The 19,821-nt window shown below is 52.2% G+C and overlaps 1 protein-coding gene across 1 annotated transcript in view; it reads right to left on the bottom strand.

The window, feature by feature from the left end:
- ITGA1 (integrin subunit alpha 1) overlaps window positions 1-19,821 on the bottom strand; it is a 128,380-nt gene that overhangs the window by 15,022 nt on the left and 93,537 nt on the right. Inside the window, exons 12-21 of the mRNA XM_087815266.1 lie at window positions 19,536-19,681; window positions 16,496-16,639; window positions 15,064-15,321; window positions 10,639-10,769; window positions 9,628-9,794; window positions 7,887-8,023; window positions 6,022-6,132; window positions 4,069-4,278; window positions 2,018-2,098; window positions 214-290 (exon numbers count right to left, since the gene is read on the bottom strand). Coding sequence (XP_087671392.1) covers window positions 214-290; window positions 2,018-2,098; window positions 4,069-4,278; window positions 6,022-6,132; window positions 7,887-8,023; window positions 9,628-9,794; window positions 10,639-10,769; window positions 15,064-15,321; window positions 16,496-16,639; window positions 19,536-19,681 — 1,462 coding nt within the window. The remainder of the gene's footprint in view (window positions 1-213; window positions 291-2,017; window positions 2,099-4,068; window positions 4,279-6,021; window positions 6,133-7,886; window positions 8,024-9,627; window positions 9,795-10,638; window positions 10,770-15,063; window positions 15,322-16,495; window positions 16,640-19,535; window positions 19,682-19,821) is intronic.

Consider the following 19,821-nt stretch of genomic DNA (forward strand, 5'->3'; position numbering starts at 1 on the left):
CCTTGACGGGCAGCCGGTAAAAGTCTTTAGATTAGCAGAGCCTGTAACTGTCAAATGAATTTAAATGCAGTTGGGCAGATATAAGTGATGTGTGGTTACAACATGTTCTGCAGAGCAAATGGTTTAATCCAGTTAGAGGGTTAAATTGTTTCTGTCAAATAAAAATGTCTTTATTTCGCTAATTACACACACACAGGCACACGCAGAACCAACCTTGTTGTGTTTAAATGAATGGTCACATTTTCCATGAGATACGATGTGTTAAATTGAAATAATATTTTGAAAGTTACCTACGAAATAAAAATATGCATCTTTAGTTTAGGGCCAGATAAAGAAAACACTCTGATTAGAATATTCAGTTACGTAAATGATACTGTCTAAACTCAAATCATGAAGTTATTTAAGAAATACTATCTTACAAAGTAAAAACTCAGCACATCTCAAAAACAGAAAGATATGATGTTCACCTACTTTTCAACGTGAAACTTGATATGCTTGCATATTAACATTGAATTTAATCACTTTATTCAAATTATATTAATACAAATAATTTATACTAACCATAAACGATTACCATGAAGGTACAGCCTATCTGTTTTATTATATTACCATAGTCTACAAGATCACCATCATAACAACATCATTACGAAATGATCATAATTAAAGTCTCCTTAATACAAATCTTCTAAGATCAGCAACCATCTATACATATTTACTGTAAAATAGAGGGAAAGGTCCTTGGTTCCATTAATAGTGCAAAAAGTTTTGGACCTTTAAGGGAAAGGAACAACAAAGTAAAACAAAATAGAAGACTCGGCTGTTTAGAATAAAGGAGACTTAAAAAGTCGTGAGTTCTGCTGACAAAAGTTTGCTTAGTTGAAATAATACCTCAGAAAAACTGGAAAATGTTTCTGTTATCCTGACACTCTGGGACAGGTGGCTTACTTCTATACTGCTGATATTTGAAGATTCACATTAAGGAGACTTTAATTATGATCATTTCGTAATTATGTTGTTTATGATGGTGATCTTGTAGAAGTAAGTTAGGCCCGAGCGTGCACGTGATGCACGATTCCTCGCAAACACCCCAACGCAGACCAAGAGCTAGACTTTTTTGAAGAGGAGTCGACAGCAGAGTTCCCCAAAATGTCGCGCACGGTCGCCACGTAACCCAGCGATTCCGGCCCTCGGCTCACACCCACCAGCACTGAAAACACACGTCCACCCCAGAACCTGCGCGCACCCACTCCTCGCGTACTGTTCACAGTGGGCAAAGGTGGAACCAGCCTCCGTGCCCGTCAGCGGGTGAGTGAAGGAACAAGAGGGGACAGGTTCGCACGACCAATGCGCTTGGAAATGCAAAGGAATGAGCTGCTGGTCCGCGGCGCTGAGCGAGGGGGGCCAGTCCCAAAGGACCGCACGTGGTGCGACTTAATTTACCCAGAAGGTCAGGGCGGGCGAACCCGGGACAGGGAAAGTGGCTTAGCGGTTGCCCGGGGCTCGGGGAGGGGCCCTGAAGAGGGCAGTACCCAGCCGGAACCGTGTCCAGGGTTTTCTGGGATGTGAAAATGTTCTAAGATGGGTTGTGGGGGTGGCACAATTCACAATTTGGTGGACAACAAGCCCGTTGAACTGTCCTTGTTAAAGGGGCGAATTGCAGGGTATGTGAGCTACACCCACTGAGGCTCCTAGTAAAGGGGGAGAAGTGCCGCCGGGTTCCCACTCGAGGTTCCACAGCGGCCCGTCTGGAAGGCTCTTCCCCCCGGGCCAGAGGCCTGCTGCACGGGCCTCCAACGCGGGAATTTGCCTGCCCGGCTCTCAGGTGAGTCACCCCCAGGTGTGTCATTTTGTCCCGGTGCTCGAGTTTGACTCGCGCAATGGCTGGCCTGAGCCTCGGGGCTCAGCGTGGAGACGCGGCCTGCACGGGGCACCCGAAGGCCCCGGGGGATGATTTATTTGGCCGCGAGCCCCTCATTCCTCACACCCCGCGCCCGCGTGTCCTGTGCGACCTGCCTACCATTTCGCCTCTCCTCAGGAACGGGTAGCCAACCTTGCACGTGATGTGGTCGTTGGATTCACAGCTGTCTTTCTGGATCGCCTGGGAAGAGAAGGGAGACGGTTACGGGGCCCGGCCGCCAACCTACTTAGAGCAGGACTGATGAGAACAGGGCAAGGGGAGCCTGGCACGTAGTGACCCAAGAAGTCCTTGACCTGGGTCTTCTAGAATTTTCCTGGTTGTGCCTTGCGCTCGGTCTTGTTAAGATTTGTCTTTTAATTCAGTCGGGAAAGTCACAGCGTTTTGGGATCATCTGGCCCACGGCCCACGGGAATCTGCAAACAGCACTTATATTAAGCGGCCTGAAGGACGGACACATTGCCCTGTTCTGTCCAGATCTCCCTTCCCCTGGGAATGGGAGACGCCCCAGCACCCACCCCAGGGGTGGGGGGCTGGGTGAGTGGCCATGCGGATGAGACGGGGGCTCGGAAGCCCGAAGTGAGCTGGCAGCGATTCGAGGGCCTCGCCCAGCGGGGGGGAGCATGGGCTCCCCTGGGGCGCCCAGGTGTGAATCTGAATCCGACTCCACTCGTAGCTTTATCACGTCAGGGCTCCTGATTCTCTTTCAGGGGGTTGGTTATATATAGTCTCTCCTGTTAAATACACAACGCCCCTCCACTGAGCCTTCCTCATTTTACACACCAGCAAGGAGCGACCACAGTGCTGCCCGATTAATAAACAGGCCACTGACTGTAAACTGCAACTACAGGACTGTCAGAAGGCGGAGGAGAAGGGTGACTCTGGGTTAGGGTCTCTGCTCGACCGCAACCTACTTAGAGCAGAACTGACGAGAACAGAGTCAGGGGAGCCCGGCATGTCGCGGCCCAAGGAGAGGCGCCACGGTCACTGCCGTTACTGTGGACAGAAGCGGGGGCGCATCGCTGGCTCTGCGCACTGCCCTCGGCTCCCGAGGAGGCCCGAGGAGGCCATGACTACACAGTGATTCCTCCCTCCGCCACTCTGCACGCCTGGGTTTATAACGCACTCCTGTCAGGAAATGCGTGGTCCTGACCACGACGTTTTCCAAGCCTGTCTTAGTTCTGTTACTAACAGATGAAGAAAAACATCAGTGAAAATATAAATGTATAGGACCTGGACAACAGAATTCAATCTTATATATAATAACGGCACCGGCTTTTAAGATGAATAATATGAATTAATTCATTTACGATTCATTTATGTAAATACACACAGAATGTTCACTCAGGGGCGTTCATTCAGAGACTGGGATTAAAAGCACAGTTCACATTTGGGAGCAGGTGCTAATTATTCCGGACACAGCATCTTGTACATCCTATGCAGCTATGTCATTGCTAAAATAATTTTAAACGTCTAGCAAGACAACGGGACATCGTCATTTCCCAAAACTCTTGTCAATGTAAGGATTTTACATAGAAAGCGGGGAAGTGGCGTCTTGGTTTTTCTTTTCTGCATGTAAATGTTTTCTTGTTCAACACCTGCACTGCTCCCTCTCTGCACGTCTGTTAAGCTGTTTTGAGTTGAACTGTTATGTTTATTTTTTCTCGACTGAGTCTCAACTTCGGGGCTTTAAGGATCCGGTGAAGCACAGTGTTGGTGCCCGAGAGACCCTTGTCTCATACTGAACCCAAGAACAGGCACACGTCTCTAGAGAATTACATCAAAACTAAGTTCTAAAGAAAATGTTGGTGTTTCCATCATTAGCGAGCACACATTTTCTACAAAATGCTTTCTCTTATAAAATCAATATAATAAAAATAATTAGGTCAGCCCCGACTGGGTGGCTCAGCTGGCTGGAGCATCGCCCTGTACCCCAAAAGGTTTCGGGTTTGATCCCCAGTCGGGGCGCCTGTGGGAGGCAACCAATCGATGTTTCTCTCTCACGTCGATGTTCTTCTCTCCCTTCCTCTCTCCCTAAAATCAGTGAATATGTCCTCGGGGGAGGGTAAAAAAAGAAATTAGTTCAGTGGTAAGGAAAGTAGGTTCAACGAGCCAGTATTCCAAGGATGAGTCAATGAAAAGCTGGAATTTACCTCAATTCCGGAGAAAATGAGATTTGGAGAATAGTGCACCATGGTCCTGGTGTTGTAGGCACTGTCCCCCTTGTTTCTGACCGTGAGGCTCACGTTGAGCTTGTCATTGTGGGACCGGACAATCAGCAGGTTCTTCTCCGTGGTGGACGCCTCCAGGGCCAGGTCCGAGATGCACCTGTCCTTGTGTCCACAGTCCTTGGCAAAGGGGATCTGGGTGGTCCCGGGAAAGCATTTTCCAGAATTCAGTTAAGCATGATTGAGCAAAAACGACCTACTGACAGATAAGCAACTCGCCAAGAGGGTAGATTTCATCACAGAAATCACGAGACGCTGTGCTGTATTTGTCCCTATAACTTGTAGGGGACAGGAGTGCGCTTCTGCTTTTAGATGCCGACTCTTCCAGCCCTTCCAAGAGTGGACAGTTGTCCCCGATGCTTTTCGCTGGCTTTAGCTGGCTGGACTAGAATAGCTTCGAAACCCACGTCGGGGGCACTGAGGTCTAAATCTACGAGAGGACACTTTCCTGCTCGACTCCAATGATGACTTTTCCGTTAAAAAGAATCGAACCCTTAGGACCGTAATGGGGTTCAGTCGGGAGGGGGGAGTGGTCCAGCCGCACACCCGGGAGCTCCCCGTGACTCTCCTCATACAGTGCCCCCCGCCATCCTGTTCACCACCCCGACGGTCCCCCTCCTCCCGATCCACCCTCGCTCCCCTCGCTCCCCCCCAGGGCAGCTGAAGCGATGTTAGGGTCACACACGCCCAGGGCTGCCCCTTCGCCAAGTACAGCCCTCGCTGGCCTCCCGCTGCTGGTCCACAGGTGACACTCCGCGCGGGGCACCCAGTGAGAACGACCTGGCTCCGCCCAGGCCTGCGCCTCAGCCCACCTGGGCCCTCGCCCTTCCTCTTCAGCTGCCCTGCCCAGGCTGGCGTGGGCATCCCTGTGCCTCAGACCTTCACACCCCCCTCTGCCCGGAACACTCGACTAGACGGGACGGCTTGCGTCCTATCCCACAGGTCTGGACTTCGGGGGTGCCCTCTGACACCCCAAGCCAGGCAGAAGGCCCTTTGGAGCCCTGATGTTCCCTTCACGGCACACGCTCTGATGACGACCTGATCCTTGCTTCCAAGGCTAGGGTGCAGTGCTGAGCCTGGTGTGCATGAGACGCTCAACCAGCAGGTTTGGAAGGAAGGAGGGAGTGGAAGCTAGAGGCCTGGGGAGAACGGATTCCCTGTCCCCAGCGTCTCCCTGCTGGGGCCACACTGGGGACCCCCCATTCTGTGGCTCACTCACTCTTTCTGGGGTGGGGCAGTGGGCTCTGAATGTGGGGCAAGACCTGGGCGAACACAGGGCCCTCCCTGCCCATCTCTCCTGCTCTGGGGGCAGTGCTGTGCCCAGGGAAGCACACATTCTGCCCTGCGCCTCCATTCTGCACGTTCTACAAGGTGGGTCCCCATGAACAAGGCCCGGCATTGCTGAGCACTGCTGGGGACCCATTTGGTCACCTGCGGCCTAAGTCTGGTTCAGTAGGAGAACACCCTTTATATCTAGAATAGTTTCAAAAAACAGTCAAGTATTCTAGTGTTCGTTAGTACTAAGAGGGAGCTCCAATTGGCCACCCCATGCCTTTCTTTCAATTCGTTCTGAATTCAGGAGAGGTAAAAACAGGTGTCATTTACAAGTTCCCTTAAACTCCAACAGTCAAAAGTTTAAAAGTAAGTTGGGAAAAGTCTACAGGAGTCTAGATCTTTTATTATATTTTAATATAATTGATTTGTCTGTGTGTGTACCTGCTGGAATGATGGAATACATTGTACCTTGCCGTGCACACATCTGTATAACACTAAATCAATTATACACAGTATATGTGTGTGTCTGTTTATGTATTTCAAGTTTTTTTCTGAATATATTCACAAGTAGGTATTCCAAAAAAAAAGAAAAGAAAGACTTACAGATTCATGCACTGAATTTGGTAGAGAATCATCAAGAATGGGCCCATTTTCTGGATCAGAGAGATTAAAGTCCAAGGTTATCCTCACGGAGTCCCGGAAGTCATGCTTGTCCTGGAGGAAGAAACGTAAACAGACCGTTGGTACTGTAGTTCCTGGGGTCCTGGCCCTGCTGGGACTTCCCTCCTCTGCCCCCGTGGGTCAGCCTCACCGGGACATTCTGTGCACCCAGTCTGACATATGACCTCACCGGGCCTTGCTTTGCTGGAGACGGACGGCCCTCTGCCTGGACCAGGCCACAGCGGGGAGGCGGAGGCTTCGGCAGTGACCAGCTGACCCCCCCGCCGCTCAGAGGGCCTGATGTTGGGACGGAATGTGCTGTCCTCCCCAGGTCGGGATGAACCACTCGGAGCTACTTCCATAACACGCCATTTCTCGAGGGACCTCGAGCTAGAAACCACTATGTAATACTTCTAGGGAAGTCCCCCAAATCCAGAAGAGCAACCTTCTTTTAACTTGAGTTGCATTTCATTAGTATACGGTCTCTCTTGAATTGTGAGACTTGTATAATGTGGGTGATACGTCAATAGTGCTAATACGACCCATACTGTCTGGACTATCATCAGTCACAACACCATTTATGGCCTGTCCACGATTATGAGCTTTGGGACATTACTGAGAGTTAGCCCCGTGGTCCTCCTAGATGAGCAACTCCTGGGGCCTTTATCTTACAGATGGAAAACGGATCCTCTTAGACACTAAACAACTTTGCCCAAATCACTCCGATAAAATTCCATCCTGGCTGAGTCCAGAACAAATGTCAAAGTGTCCATTAGGATCCAAAGAATTTTGGAAATTAGGGAACTAGTTCATCTCTTTTACTACATACTAATTTTTGGAGAAATGTACACGACTGTGACCTTCAGTAGGTTGGAGGCAATGTCGCATCCGGCTTCATGCCGTCCCATGTTATCTAAGTCGCAACTCCTAAGTGTTCCGTCCTGACGAACTCATATAGGAAGGACAACTCCAGCGTGTGTGTTTTCTAATCACAGATTGATCTTAGTGTTGAGAGTAAGTCGACTTTGATATATGGCATAGGGTATATTGACATGAAAATCACCGAGGAAAAGTCTCTAAGTTTCAACCTCGGTTACTACAATCCGTGTTTTCCCATCACATCCATTCTGCTCTTTTTTTTTTTTTTTTTTTAAAAAAAAGGAAATCTTTCAGAAACTCTTACCCTTAGTTGGGAATGCTGCCTGCATCAATGGCGACCCAATAAAACAGATTTAAAATGGTTCAAACAAGCTGACCAGCAATTTCTAGAGATTTATAATTTGCTCCCCAAGGCTCCCCCATCCCCTAAAATAGAAAGAAACTTAGGTAGCTCAAAGCCTACAGGAGATAGAAAAGACCAGGCATTTCCCCTTCGATTTCAAGTCAAAGAATGAAATACATAATTTGGGACAAGAAGAGACCTCAGAAAGCACATGGCCCAATAGTCCCCCTCAGGGCATTTGTCATTTACCACCCACATCGGACAGACAAGCCCATGGCCGTGAAGCGTTTTCAAGTAGAAGAAAGAATGAATGGAGAGACGGGGCCCTTACTGACGCCTTCACTGTGCCTGTTACTGCTGCGTAAGACGCGGCCATCTGATGACACAGGGCAGGCGAGAGATAGTTTTATAAACTATACTTGGAAACTAGCAGGTCACGCCTGTGACTTTCTGATAGAAGGGAACAAACAGAATAAAGTTTCTGCCGCGATGGGCCCTTCGAGGGAGGACTTGGTCGACCGGAAACAAGGCGCCTGTGCTTCGCTCTGGATTTGGAAAAGGCAGCGCTAGCATATGATTTACTTGCCAACATGTAGAAGACGTGCTTCGTGCAGTTCCTGCCTCGAACCGTGATGTTCCTCTGAACCCTCCTCTCCTGCGTCCCCGAGAAGAAGCTTCGCGAAATCTGTCTCAGGGAGTCCAGCGTGATGCGGTACAGCAAGTCTGCAAAAATCGGAAACCACCATGGGCGGGAAGGTTTCTGGGGGCGATTTTCCTATGACCCAGCTTATTAAATTAGCATCATAGGAAATCTCTTGAGCAATCAACCAAAAGCTCCTATTATTCAGAAAGTCTGCACTCCTACACAGTGGTCCTCACGGCCACGGAGACAACCCGGAGGAACTCCAGAGCTGCTGTGTGGTTCACTATACTTTTAATGTTTAATTGCACTTATTTGTAATATATATGTATGTGCTCTCTCCCTCTCACACACACACACATGCACACTCTCTCTCTCTCCTACGTATCACCTGCCTTCCTGGCCATGTCTGTGTTTGCTGCTTAGAACAGGGGTGGGGAACGTCTGGCCATCGGGCTGTATATGGCCTGAGAAATCATTGGGTCTGGCCCTGTCAAGGCAACTGCAAGCAGGACTAGAAATTCAATAAATCTAGGAGCCTTTTTCATAGCTAATTTTTAAGGCGATAATTTTGTATGGCCTGCGAATGATGTTATAAATATCCAAGTGGCCCTTAGCACAAAAAAGGTTCCCCACTCCTGGCTTAGACTATTGATTATGCTATATATCAATAGAGACAAATATATACATTAATGACATTTTAAACTATTTTATTAAAAAAAAATGTCATTTCAGACTATGTTCAAAGCATATAAAAAAATAAGCTTACTAAATAAGTTTAATGAAATAAGCAAACCGCCATAAGGAAAGCAACTTAAACCTTAGGATTTCCATGAAGGTGACAATCCTCCTTAACTGATCACTAAGTTACTACATAAAATTAAATACGGCTGAAATGCTGTTACATGTGAAGCTGTAAATTACTATTTTCCATTCCTCTGCCTCATTCGCCTTTTAGCCAGAGGACCATGGCAGGGCATAAACATGCACCTAGAGCAACTGAGAAAAACAGATTTCAAAGATTAAGGTTTTTCCTCATTCCACTCATATTTGGTTCAGAGTAAATTACTCTTCCGCAGCCAACGGCCTTCACAGTTTTGACTCCAACGTATTTCAACATCTTTTTTTATTTTAAGCCTCCGAAAGTGTAGTGCGTGGGGAGGAGGGGACACCCGGCTGCGGTGATGAGCCTGAACGTCTGACTCTCAGGAGCCAGGGTCACCTGAGGGGAGCAAAGGGACCTTGGGAAGGCGGGTGGCACAGCTTTGGGGTCCCCTGCAGTTCCAGGCCTGCCCAGCAGAGGACAGGACGGGAAGGGAGGCCTCTTCCTGAAAACCCATAGGAAGGAGGCCGAGGCCTAACCGCTCTCCCTTCATTCCCCTCTCCCCCTCCCTCTCCTTGTCTCTCTCTATTCTGATTATTTTCTAAGCACCTGATTGTTTATAGTAACTGTAGAGCTACAGGGGAAGCCTGGAATGCTGAGAGCATCACAGCCACACACAGTTTCTGCCCCAGACTTACTGGTTCCATCGCCCATGCCCTCGGCAGTAGGTTTTTCCCAGGTTCCGTGTGTTCACAGGGGCAGGTCCCTATCCCAGGGGGAACACAGCGCCCACGGATTCCTCACGTGGGGGCAACTGTACTTCTCCCCTGCCCTAAAGTACTTACACGTATGCATCGCACTTACCAGCTTCGTAAACCGTGTCTTCTTTGGACCTTAACTTCACATCAAAACACACCATGGCATTTATGCATACTGTTTCCTTTCCCTCCATGCGGCAGTTTTTCTTTTGGATATTCACGTTATTTGGTTCAAAATTCATGATCACTTTAACTACAGCCACGTCTCGGGACCTGGAAACACACAGACAGCGGTGATCCCACCCACGTTTGCACGTGGGACGAATGTCACCACTCGGGGAGCTCAGAGTGAGCGCATCGAGGGGGGCATTCTTTGTGGGGAGCACGGCCTATAGCTCCACTTCTCTAGAGAATTTAATACACACGAGATTGTATCTGATGTTCCGAGGACACTCGGGCTGACCTGGAACCATCGTAGGCTTTTGTTTCTAAAGGGCAGCAGAATGTGCCTCCCTGAAATATGACTGCAGGGGTTCAGGATGTGCCACCCAAAATATGCCGCATTCATATGCTGATTATTTGAGCTGTGGCCCTTGGAAAACGGCAAATGCAGGAGCAGCCTCTGAGAGGAACCTCCGAAAGGAACGCAGTCGTCATTTCTTAATGAGTCTGTAGCATTTTTGAAATTTTCATACAAGGCTCTCATTAATGTTATTCTTCATATTTTTAACCACTTTTTTTTTTCAAATAGAACCCTTTTAGAAATTGTTTTAACTACTTAAAGCTAGAGTTATGAATGCTATCAATTAATAAATTATTTTACTAGTAGATAAGTAAAATGGCCTTAATATATGCATTTGACCATTAACTAGATTTTACAATTAATTGAAATTAATTTGGGGAGGCAAGCATTTTAAAGAACTGAGCAAATTAAGGGTTGATTCTACTTGTTCCTTTAATATGATTTACTGACTTCTCCATCTCACCAAACTGCGTAATTTTTACCTGAATAATGAATCACAAGGGGAAATAAATATTTGGCGTGATAGAAGCTTCCTTCCTCCTGAGCTGGAACTATTTGTGAAGTAGGTTCACTGGGTGTTATTAAAATACGTACCAGAAGAGGGCGGCGCCCCCGAGGCCCCCGATGGTCACATCAGTCAGACCGTCACCATTTAAGTCCATTTCTCCATGAATGGACTGGCCGAAAAACTTCAGGGTCTCGCCATCTCCACCTGACGGGATACGCTGTGAAAATCCCAGCCGAGAGTTTGTATGTCAGAAGAGGCTCTTCAAAAACAGCTTTGAATAAATCTGCGAACTTGGACTGGTTAACAAAAAAATCAAACTGGAAGGACTTCTGGAAAGCTGCCCAAGAGGCCCCTCACACGGGGACAAGAGAAACTACTCAGAGGTTCCCAAAGGAAGTCCTTTTTATAGCACAGACAAAGTCATTTTGGGGTTACTGACACCAGAGAGAGGGAAAAAACCATATCAGGTCATCTTGTCTAATCCTCCAGGAAAACACTGCAACTGGCTCTGCATTCTAGCTCCTGCCCAGTCCCATGACACAGAGCTTCTAAAGGTGCGGGGACCTGGAAAACACATCACAGGAGCAGTGGGGGACCAGGAGCAGTCGGGGACAGTTCACTCGCTGAACTTGGGGCTGGGTCTCAACAACACTGTCCACCAAATACATTTCTCAATATTTGATCTTCAAGACAGACTCCCTTCCTCTCACGTGTGCCCACAACGCTGGAGGGCGCGGGCGAACAGGGAGTCCTCAGAGGCCGATTCTGCGCATCCCCACACGTAACGTCTGACACCTGTGCTTTCCTGACTCAGCTTTGGGTCAAGCTGGTGACATCTTAACAGAGCCCAACAGCAAGGAGACAGGACAGATAGACCTTCCCTAAACCCCGGGTCTTCTCACTCTCCTATTTCCTACTTAAAATCATAAATAAAGGAGCCAAATAAGGCAAACCAAATGGAAGGGAACATTTTTCATGCCTAAGTGTTTGTGGCTCATTGGGAAGCATTTCTTCATTTTTTCCCACAAACAAATCAGGCGAGACCTGCCTCCTTGGCTCTGGAGGAGTGGACCCATCGTGATTCTGGGTCACCCCCCACAGAGTGGCACCTCTGGTTGCCATGGAAGCGAGAGAGCACCTCACCTGCCCTTGGGAAAGCTTTTGCCAATAATTAAAGCAGCTCAACTCTAATATCCTTTTGTTGTTGTTGTTTAAAACTGCGTCTATATTTACCACCATTTAACACACTAAATTGCTTATGATAACTCTTTTCCACTTATCAATGATTTAAAAATCCTCCCATTGTTACTGCAAAGGCCGCTCCATTAAATTTGCAGGATTCATACTGAAGGAATGAAGTGGTAGGTAGGACACAAGAAGGGGTCTTCCTGTAGACCCCGAGTCCGTCAGGTCCCGTAAAGTAAATAGTATTGTGATGTTTAACAGAAACACAGCGTTATCACACGGATCTGGTGTATTCTGTTGTTTCACTACTGTGGTTACGACCTCACCAAATGTTAAGCACAAGGTCCCAATGTGTGAATAAATCCTGAGAATTCTCCCCACGACAGCGCGTAAGAGAGTAAACCAAACACAAAAAGAAATAATTAATGTTCCGATTTTCTTTTCTTGTTATATAACCTAGAACACAGTAAATTCCATTTTACCTATAAGTAATTGTCTGATGCCTACCTGACTACCGTTACTTAAAACCAGACAATTATGTTAGAAGAATTCCTTTAAATGCTGCTGTTTTTATACTGCATTAAACACTTATTGTAAATTTATATTTTTCTCATACAGGAAAAAATTACATTTGTGGATTAGAGCCATTAACTGACCATAAATTTAAAGCGAGAACAACAGAAATCCCCTGCAGGTTAAGTTTAATTATTCAGGTTATTTTTTTCCAAGAGGGATCTCTTGTGAGAAAATGATAAACCTTTGGAAACCCAAACTCATTTGATAAAATATACCATTTTTAATTCATAAATAAAAATGTAATGCAGCTTTATTATAACAAAATGGGTACTGAATATAAAATCAATAATCTCATCTCCTTTATTGGCAAAAATCATATCATTATTGTTCTCGCCTTCAAAAAGTGGTGGCTCTGGGAATCAGGCACACTGCAGGTGTCAAATAGCAGTGTTCAAAGTGCCCTTCCGGTGTGTGTGTGTGTGTGTGTGTTTTGTACCACTTTAAAAGAGAGGATTATGGAGGCTGGCAAATAACAGAAAAAAACTACATGAAAGGATGAAATGCAAAGTCATTCTTCTATAAAGATAACTTAGAAGGGAATTAGAAATCTAGTCTCCCAATAGAGTCAGAAGGAAGAAGTTAAAGAACTCAGGAGGCAGGACAAGTGGGGCCTGGCATGACCCACGAAACCCTCCTGGGAGGGGCTGGAGCAGGAGCATCCCTGGGGCGGGGCCCGGGCTGGAGCATCCCTGGGGCGGGCCCGAGCTGCAGCATCCCTGGGGCGGGGCCCGGGCTGGAGCATCCCTGGGGCGGGCCCGGGCTGCAGCATCCCTGGGGCGGGCCCCGAGCTGGAGCATCCCTGGGGCGGGCCCGGGCTGGAGCATCCCTGGGGCGGGGCCCGGGCTGGAGCATCCCTGGGGTGGGCCCGGGCTACAGCATCCCTGGGGCGGGCCCCGAGCTGGAGCATCCCTGGGGCGGGCCCGGGCTGGAGCATCCCTGGGGCGGGCCCGGGCTGGAGCATCCCTGGGGCGGGGCCTGAGCTGCAGCATCCCTGGGGGGGGGGGCCGGGCTGGAGCATCCCTGGGGCGGGGCCGGGCTGCAGCATCCCTGGGGCGGGGCCGGGCTGCAGCATCCCTGGGGGGGGGGGCCGGGCTGGAGCATCCCTGGGGCGGGGCCGGGCTGCAGCATCCCTGGGGCGGGGCCGGGCTGGAGCATCCCTGGGGCGGGGCCTGAGCTGGAGCATCCCTGGGGCGGGGCCGGGCTGGAGCATCCCTGGGGCGGGGCCTGAGCTGGAGCATCCCTGGGGCGGGGCCTGAGCTGGAGCATCCCTGGGGCGGGGCCGGGCTGGAGCACCCCTGGGGCGGGGCCGGGCTGGAGCACCCCTGGGGGGGGGGGGCCGGGCTGGAGCATCCCTGGGGCGGGGCCCGGGCTGGAGCATCCCTGGGGCGGGGCCGGGCTGGAGCATCCCTGGGGCGGGGCCTGAGCTGGAGCATCCCTGGGGCGGGGCCGGGCTGGAGCATCCCTGGGGGGGGGCTGGGCTGGAGCATCCCTGGGGCGGGGCCGGGCTGGAGCATCCCTGGGGCGGGGCCGGGCTGGAGCATCCCTGGGGCGGGGCCGGGCTGGAGCATCCCTGGGGGGGGGCCGGGCTGGAGCATCCCTGGGGCGGGGCCTGAGCTGGAGCATCCCTGGGGCGGGGCCGGGCTGGAGCATCCCTGGGGCGGGGCCGGGCTGGAGCACCCCTGGGGCGGGGCCTGAGCTGGAGCACCCCTGGGGCGGGGCCTGAGCTGGAGCATCCCTGGGGCGGGGCCGGGCTGGAGCATCCCTGGGGCGGGGCCTGAGCTGGAGCATCCCTGGGGCGGGGCCGGGCTGGAGCATCCCTGGGGCGGGGCCGGGCTGGAGCATCCCTGGGGCGGGGCCTGAGCTGGAGCACCCCTGGGGCGGGGCCTGAGCTGGAGCATCCCTGGGGCGGGCCGGGCTGGAGCACCCCTGGGGCGGGGCCTGAGCTGCAGCATCCCTGGGGCGGGCCGGGCTGGAGCATCCCTGGGGCGGGGCTGGGCTGGAGCACCCCTGGGGCGGGGCCTGAGCTGGAGCACCCCTGGGGCGGGGCCGGGCTGGAGCACCCCTGGGGCGGGGCCGGGCTGGAGCACCCCTGGGGCGCCCGGGCAGCAGCACCCCTGGGGCGGGGCCGGGCTGGAGCACCCCTGGGGCGGGGCCGGGCTGGAGCATCCCTGGGGGCGGGCCGGGCTGGAGCATCCCTGGGGCGGGGCCGGGCTGGAGCACCCCTGGGGCGGGGCCGGGCTGGAGCACCCCTGGGGCGGGGCCGGGCTGGAGCATCCCTGGGGGCGGGCCGGGCTGGAGCATCCCTGGGGGCGGGCCGGGCTGGAGCACCCCTGGGGCGGGGCCTGAGCTGGAGCATCCCTGGGGGCGGGCCGGGCTGGAGCATCCCTGGGGGCGGGCCGGGCTGGAGCATCCCTGGGGCGGGGCCGGGCTGGAGCACCCCTGGGGCGGGGCCGGGCTGGAGCACCCCTGGGGCGGGGCCTGAGTTGGAGCATCCCTGGGGCGGGGCCGGGCTGGAGCATCCCTGGGGCGGGCCGGGCTGGAGCATCCCTGGGGCGGGGCCGGGCTGGAGCACCCCTGGGGCGGGGCCTGAGCTGCAGCATCCCTGGGGCGGGCCGGGCTGGAGCACCCCTGGGGGCGGGCCCGGGCTGGAGCATCCCTGGGGCGGGCCGGGCTGGAGCATCCCTGGGGCGGGCCGGGCTGGAGCACCCCTGGGGCGCCCGGGCAGCAGCACCCCGTGCCCGCAGACTCACCTGCACGTACTGCCTCCTGAGCGCCCGGCCCCGCCCGTGGTAGATGTACACGGCGCCCGCGTGGTCGTCCTCCAGCGGCGCCCCGATCACCACGTCGTTGAACCCGTCCAGGTTGAGGTCCCGCACGGCGGCGATGGCCGTCCCGAAGCGCGCCCCGCAGGGCTCGCGCCGGTGCCGCCTGGGGCACGCGCGGTGCTTCAGCGACGAGCAGCACGTCTGCGGGGCGGGCTCCAGGCTCGTCTGATACTCGAACCGCGTCTGGCGGAGACACAAGCAGGACGCGCCCGGCGCTGAGGCCGCGCGGCGCGGAATCGGGCGCGGGCCGGACCACGCGCGACGTTCCCACACCGGCGGAGCGGTGGTGAAATGCCTCGGAGGCCGGGCCCTCTGAGAGCGAGGCCAGGGCTTTTAAAGGACGGGCGGCAGGAGTGTGGGCGGGAGGACGGGGCTTTAACGGGCTCTCTCGATGCCACCGGCCGAGGCGCGGCCCCCAGCCTCTTTCCAAAGCAGAACTGGAATCTGAGACCCTCAGTTCCCGCGGCTGTGCTCTCTTCGCCCAGCACTGTGCTTCGTAGAAAAGCCTCTGCAGGTTCCCCTTAAAGAGAAGGTCTACTCTGTTCGAAAGCAAACGTTTCCCAAACCTATCCAGAGTGAAAAAGCCAAAAACTCAGGAAGGCCAGAAAGTACTGGCAACGATGGACAGCGAGGAACACACTTTCCTGGGAAAGGGGACAAAACAGTACAGGACCCAAAAAGCTGGCAGGAGGAAGACCCCCCAAAAAGGGTGGAAAGAAAAGCATATCATTCGAGAGTTAAATAATTAATGCGGAGAGACTCTTAAAATTTAAAAACCAAATAGATGAATATTGACTTTGCTGTTAGCAGCAAAAACAAAACAAAACCAAACCAAAAAAAACCCACACAAAACAAAACACACCTATTTTAATGAAGAAATCTCACCTAACAAATAAGGTCTCAAGTCAGGGGTGGGAAACAGAATCTCACTCCAGCCCAGCGAAGTATTCCCAGACCTCAGGAGTTTGCTGGAAATGTCCGGTGTCCTTGCCTGAAGTTCCCCGCCCGTCTGTCCAACCCCCGGCTCACCCAGCCCACCCCATGGGGTGCCGAGGCTCCCCACACCCCGGGCAGAGCTCAGGACTGGCTGCCTGCAGTTCCCTGGGCAGTGTAGCGAGACTTATATTTATCCTGTTTAAAAAGAATAGTTCACATTTTCAAAGCAGAAAAGCCCTAGCGGTTTGAACGTCTGTGTTAGAACCCGAAACGCTCGTTTAGAGACCGAGGTGGGAGTGGGCCCTGAAACCCTCTCTGCCCCTTTTTCCAAAGTGAGTGGAAACCTAGTGCCACGTCCTCTCTTTGAAATTAGAAGAACGGAGGAGACGGTCCTGGTTCCCCGAAGCCCCGCGCCCGTTACCTGGTTCAGGGCGTACACGTACACCTTCCCCTGCTCTTCCTTCTCGGCTCCCATGAACAGGGGGGCCCCCACCAGAAGCAGGTCCGTGCTAGAGTCTTTATCGATGTCCACTGTTGTCAGGACACTGCCGAAGTAGGACCCGATCTAGGACAAGACAGAACCAAACCAAACAGCCGTGTGGTGAGCCTCCGAATTCCCCGGGAAGCTAAAAGCTGCCTTTCTTCTACCGACGCCAACCCAGGGGCGTCTGGGACTCGGCCGGCAGAGGAGGGGAGCTGTGGAAGCGGGTGCCACCTGACAGCTCTTCCCGGCTCTCGCCTGAGACCAACGGCCCGTCAGGTCCCTCCAGGAGGAGGAGCGGCTGTTAGAGTCCGTAGCTTAAGAGAAATGACTTCCTTTAGGTTTCCCCCAACCTATTCCTTCTCCACAAATCAGGAACGGTCAGTAATACTGCAATGATTTTTATTTTTTTTCAAAGGAAACAAAATGAGCTCAACAATGGAAGGCATTCGGAAAGGCCTCAGGTATGCTGAGATGCAGCGATGTGAACATATGCACTGAAATACAGGAGGAGCGGAACGTGTGGGAATACGGGGCAGTGCATATTTCACCCCACAGGCCTAGAGACTGTCTGCGTAACCAAAGGGCTTGGTCTTGTCCCAGCAGCTGTGGGGGACAGAAAACTATGATGGGATTGCAGGGACCGCCCCCTTGCAGCCATGTGTCATCTCTTTAAAGGTAGGGATGTATCTTAGGGAAACGCAGGGACTCAGGCCTCATTGTCTAAATGCGCCAGCCTTCCCCAGAGTTGACGCTCTTGGTAAGTCCTTATTCACACTTGCTGTCTCCGCGTCCATGGCTTTATTTTTGCCCTTTGGGTTCTGCCATGTACCCGACTGCCCTTCCCTCCCTCCCACCTTTGCTGGCTCCCTTCCCTTCCCCCAGCCCGACGTGTTGGCTCCACTAGGCTCAGACCTGCGTTCCGCCCCTTTCTCTCACCCTACACAGTCCTTCCCAGCTCTTCCCCTGCCACAAACTGAAGATCCGTTCTCTCCTCCCTCTCAAGGCTCCGAGTCTACACGTCCAGACACGGCTAGACGTTTAGACAATTGCTAGACACTGACTTCTGAATACCCTTTTCTCAGGCTTATGAAGGGTTTAAAGGGTTTTTTAAAGGTTAAATTCATCAAAAATGCGACTAAAACGTTGTAAGGTCTGGCAACTTCGGGCCTTCGTTCCCGTATGGCTGCAGCCGCCCGGAGCAGAGTGGGAGCTAAGCCTTCAGACGGCCCGTGGTCCCCACTGATTCCTATTCCTATTCGGCAGCTGATTCATGGACTTTGCCCACCTGGCACCTGCAGCCATTGGAATTGTGTTCACTGTTACAGAAAACATGCCTAAGACCAACTTCCAAGTGGGTGAAAATATCTGAACTGCTTGAGTTGCTGACAGTCTAATCCTGGTGCCGTATTTCTCCCAGATTCCAGGCTTGAAATGAAGTCATTCACAATTTAAATCGTCTGTGATGCTCCCCTCAGGCTTCCACAAGCATTTCTTTCCCAAAGGTGCACGCTTCCTGCTTGTAGACCATTAACGGTGATAAGGGACCTACGATGCCTTCGTTCCCCCCCGTTAACCCCTCCTCGCTGAGGCCACCAGGCCCCTGCGCCACTTCACTGTGGTTATGCCACTGCAGGCTCTTCCGGCCTCACCCTTGAGCTCCAGCAATATCCTGTTTTTACTGTCGACGTGTCTTCCCAACTGCACATGTGACAAAGGGCTAATGAAACCCTCCCACCTGGTCTGTGAAAGTCTGCCCTTGGCTTGCTCTCTGCCCCCTGGAAACCTGTAGGATTGCCACGACTGGTAAAATTAACCTCTGACTCGAACACTGTATTTGTATCTGACACAGGCGACATATTTTGGGCTTCCCGGAGGCCAGTGACGCCCACAGCTGCACGCCCTCAGCGGGAACCTGCCGGCAATGCCCATGCGTCCAGGGTGCTCTGACGGACGCTGGCTCTTCACCTGCCTGACCTCTGCCTCCCGGCACCCGAGCTGAGCTCCTGCGGGGCTGCTGGGGACCCCTGGTGGAGGAAGGCTGCCTTCCCTTCCCAGTGCTGTGCGTGTGTGTGTGTGTGCGAGTGTGTGTGTGCGTGCGTGTGCGTGTGTGCGTGCATGTGTGTGCGTGTGTGCATGTGTGTGTGTGCGTGTGTGTGTGTGCGCATGGTGCTGATGGGGGGGGCAGTCTAGGGAGAACCCCCCTTGGCCCACGAGGATTACAGAGTAAAGTTAACAAATTCTCATTATAGAACACTTGGAAAATACAGAAAACTATAAAAAAGGAATCAAAATGACCCAAAGTATTATGATTCAGTTATAATCAGCAATAGCAAAAGTGTTTGTTTTAAAAACACTTTAAAAAATATTTTTACCTATACGTATGTTTGCATATTGCGTGTGTAACTTCTTAAACTCCTTTACTATTCAGTGTTGTTTAATGAGAATTTTCCGATTTTACATGTTACGAACAATTTCCAGTTACAACCAAGAGACAACCCCTAACCCTTCAGTCTGTCACCGGACGCCTCACACATCAGGGACCGAGTTCTCCTTACCTGGCCTGTCCCCTGCTCTTCCCACCCGTCTGCATTCTCGCTTCCCCTCTGGACGCGCCCAGGTTTTGTCTCTCACGAAGACTTTCTGCACCAGCCTGAGCTAAAAACAATCTCTCCACCTTCTGAATTACTGCTTGTGCCAGTGTCAGCCTCGCTTCCTAACGGTTTTGCTCTTTCCTTGTATGAATATTTGTACACCCGTATTTTCATCTTCGTACATCTTAGCTCCACCCCATCTGACTGAAATATTCCTGAGGCCAAAGACACAGATACTTCCCATGCCTCCAAGGGCCTAACGCACACCCTGATCTCAGGTGAGGTTGAATATGGGCTACTGTTATTTTTTAAGTTTAGGACAATAAGCAGTTAACTCTACACAGAGTATGGACGGAGTGATTTACAGCCATGACTTCCAAGCTCACCTGCTCTCCCCGGAGGGTCTGGAGGATGCTCACGGCCCCGCCTTGCATCTTGTAGACGATGACCTGGCCGGTGTGGTTGTACCGAGGCTGGCCCGCGAGGTACAGCACCTGTCCTCCGGGGGTGGTGGCAGAGTTCACGGTGTAACCTGCCAAAGGACAGAGGCCAGATACACGCTCTCGCCCCTCACAGTCGGCACCCAATACGCTAAGATCCATTTTAGAATACTGCCCCTTTCTGGATGCTTTTTTCTATTTTGAAAGACGTTTTATATACATTAAACTTGAT

Source organism: Miniopterus natalensis, chromosome 3, assembly GCF_054644295.1.
Source record: "Miniopterus natalensis isolate mMinNat1 chromosome 3, mMinNat1.hap1, whole genome shotgun sequence".
Classification (NCBI taxonomy): Eukaryota; Metazoa; Chordata; class Mammalia; order Chiroptera; family Miniopteridae; genus Miniopterus; species Miniopterus natalensis.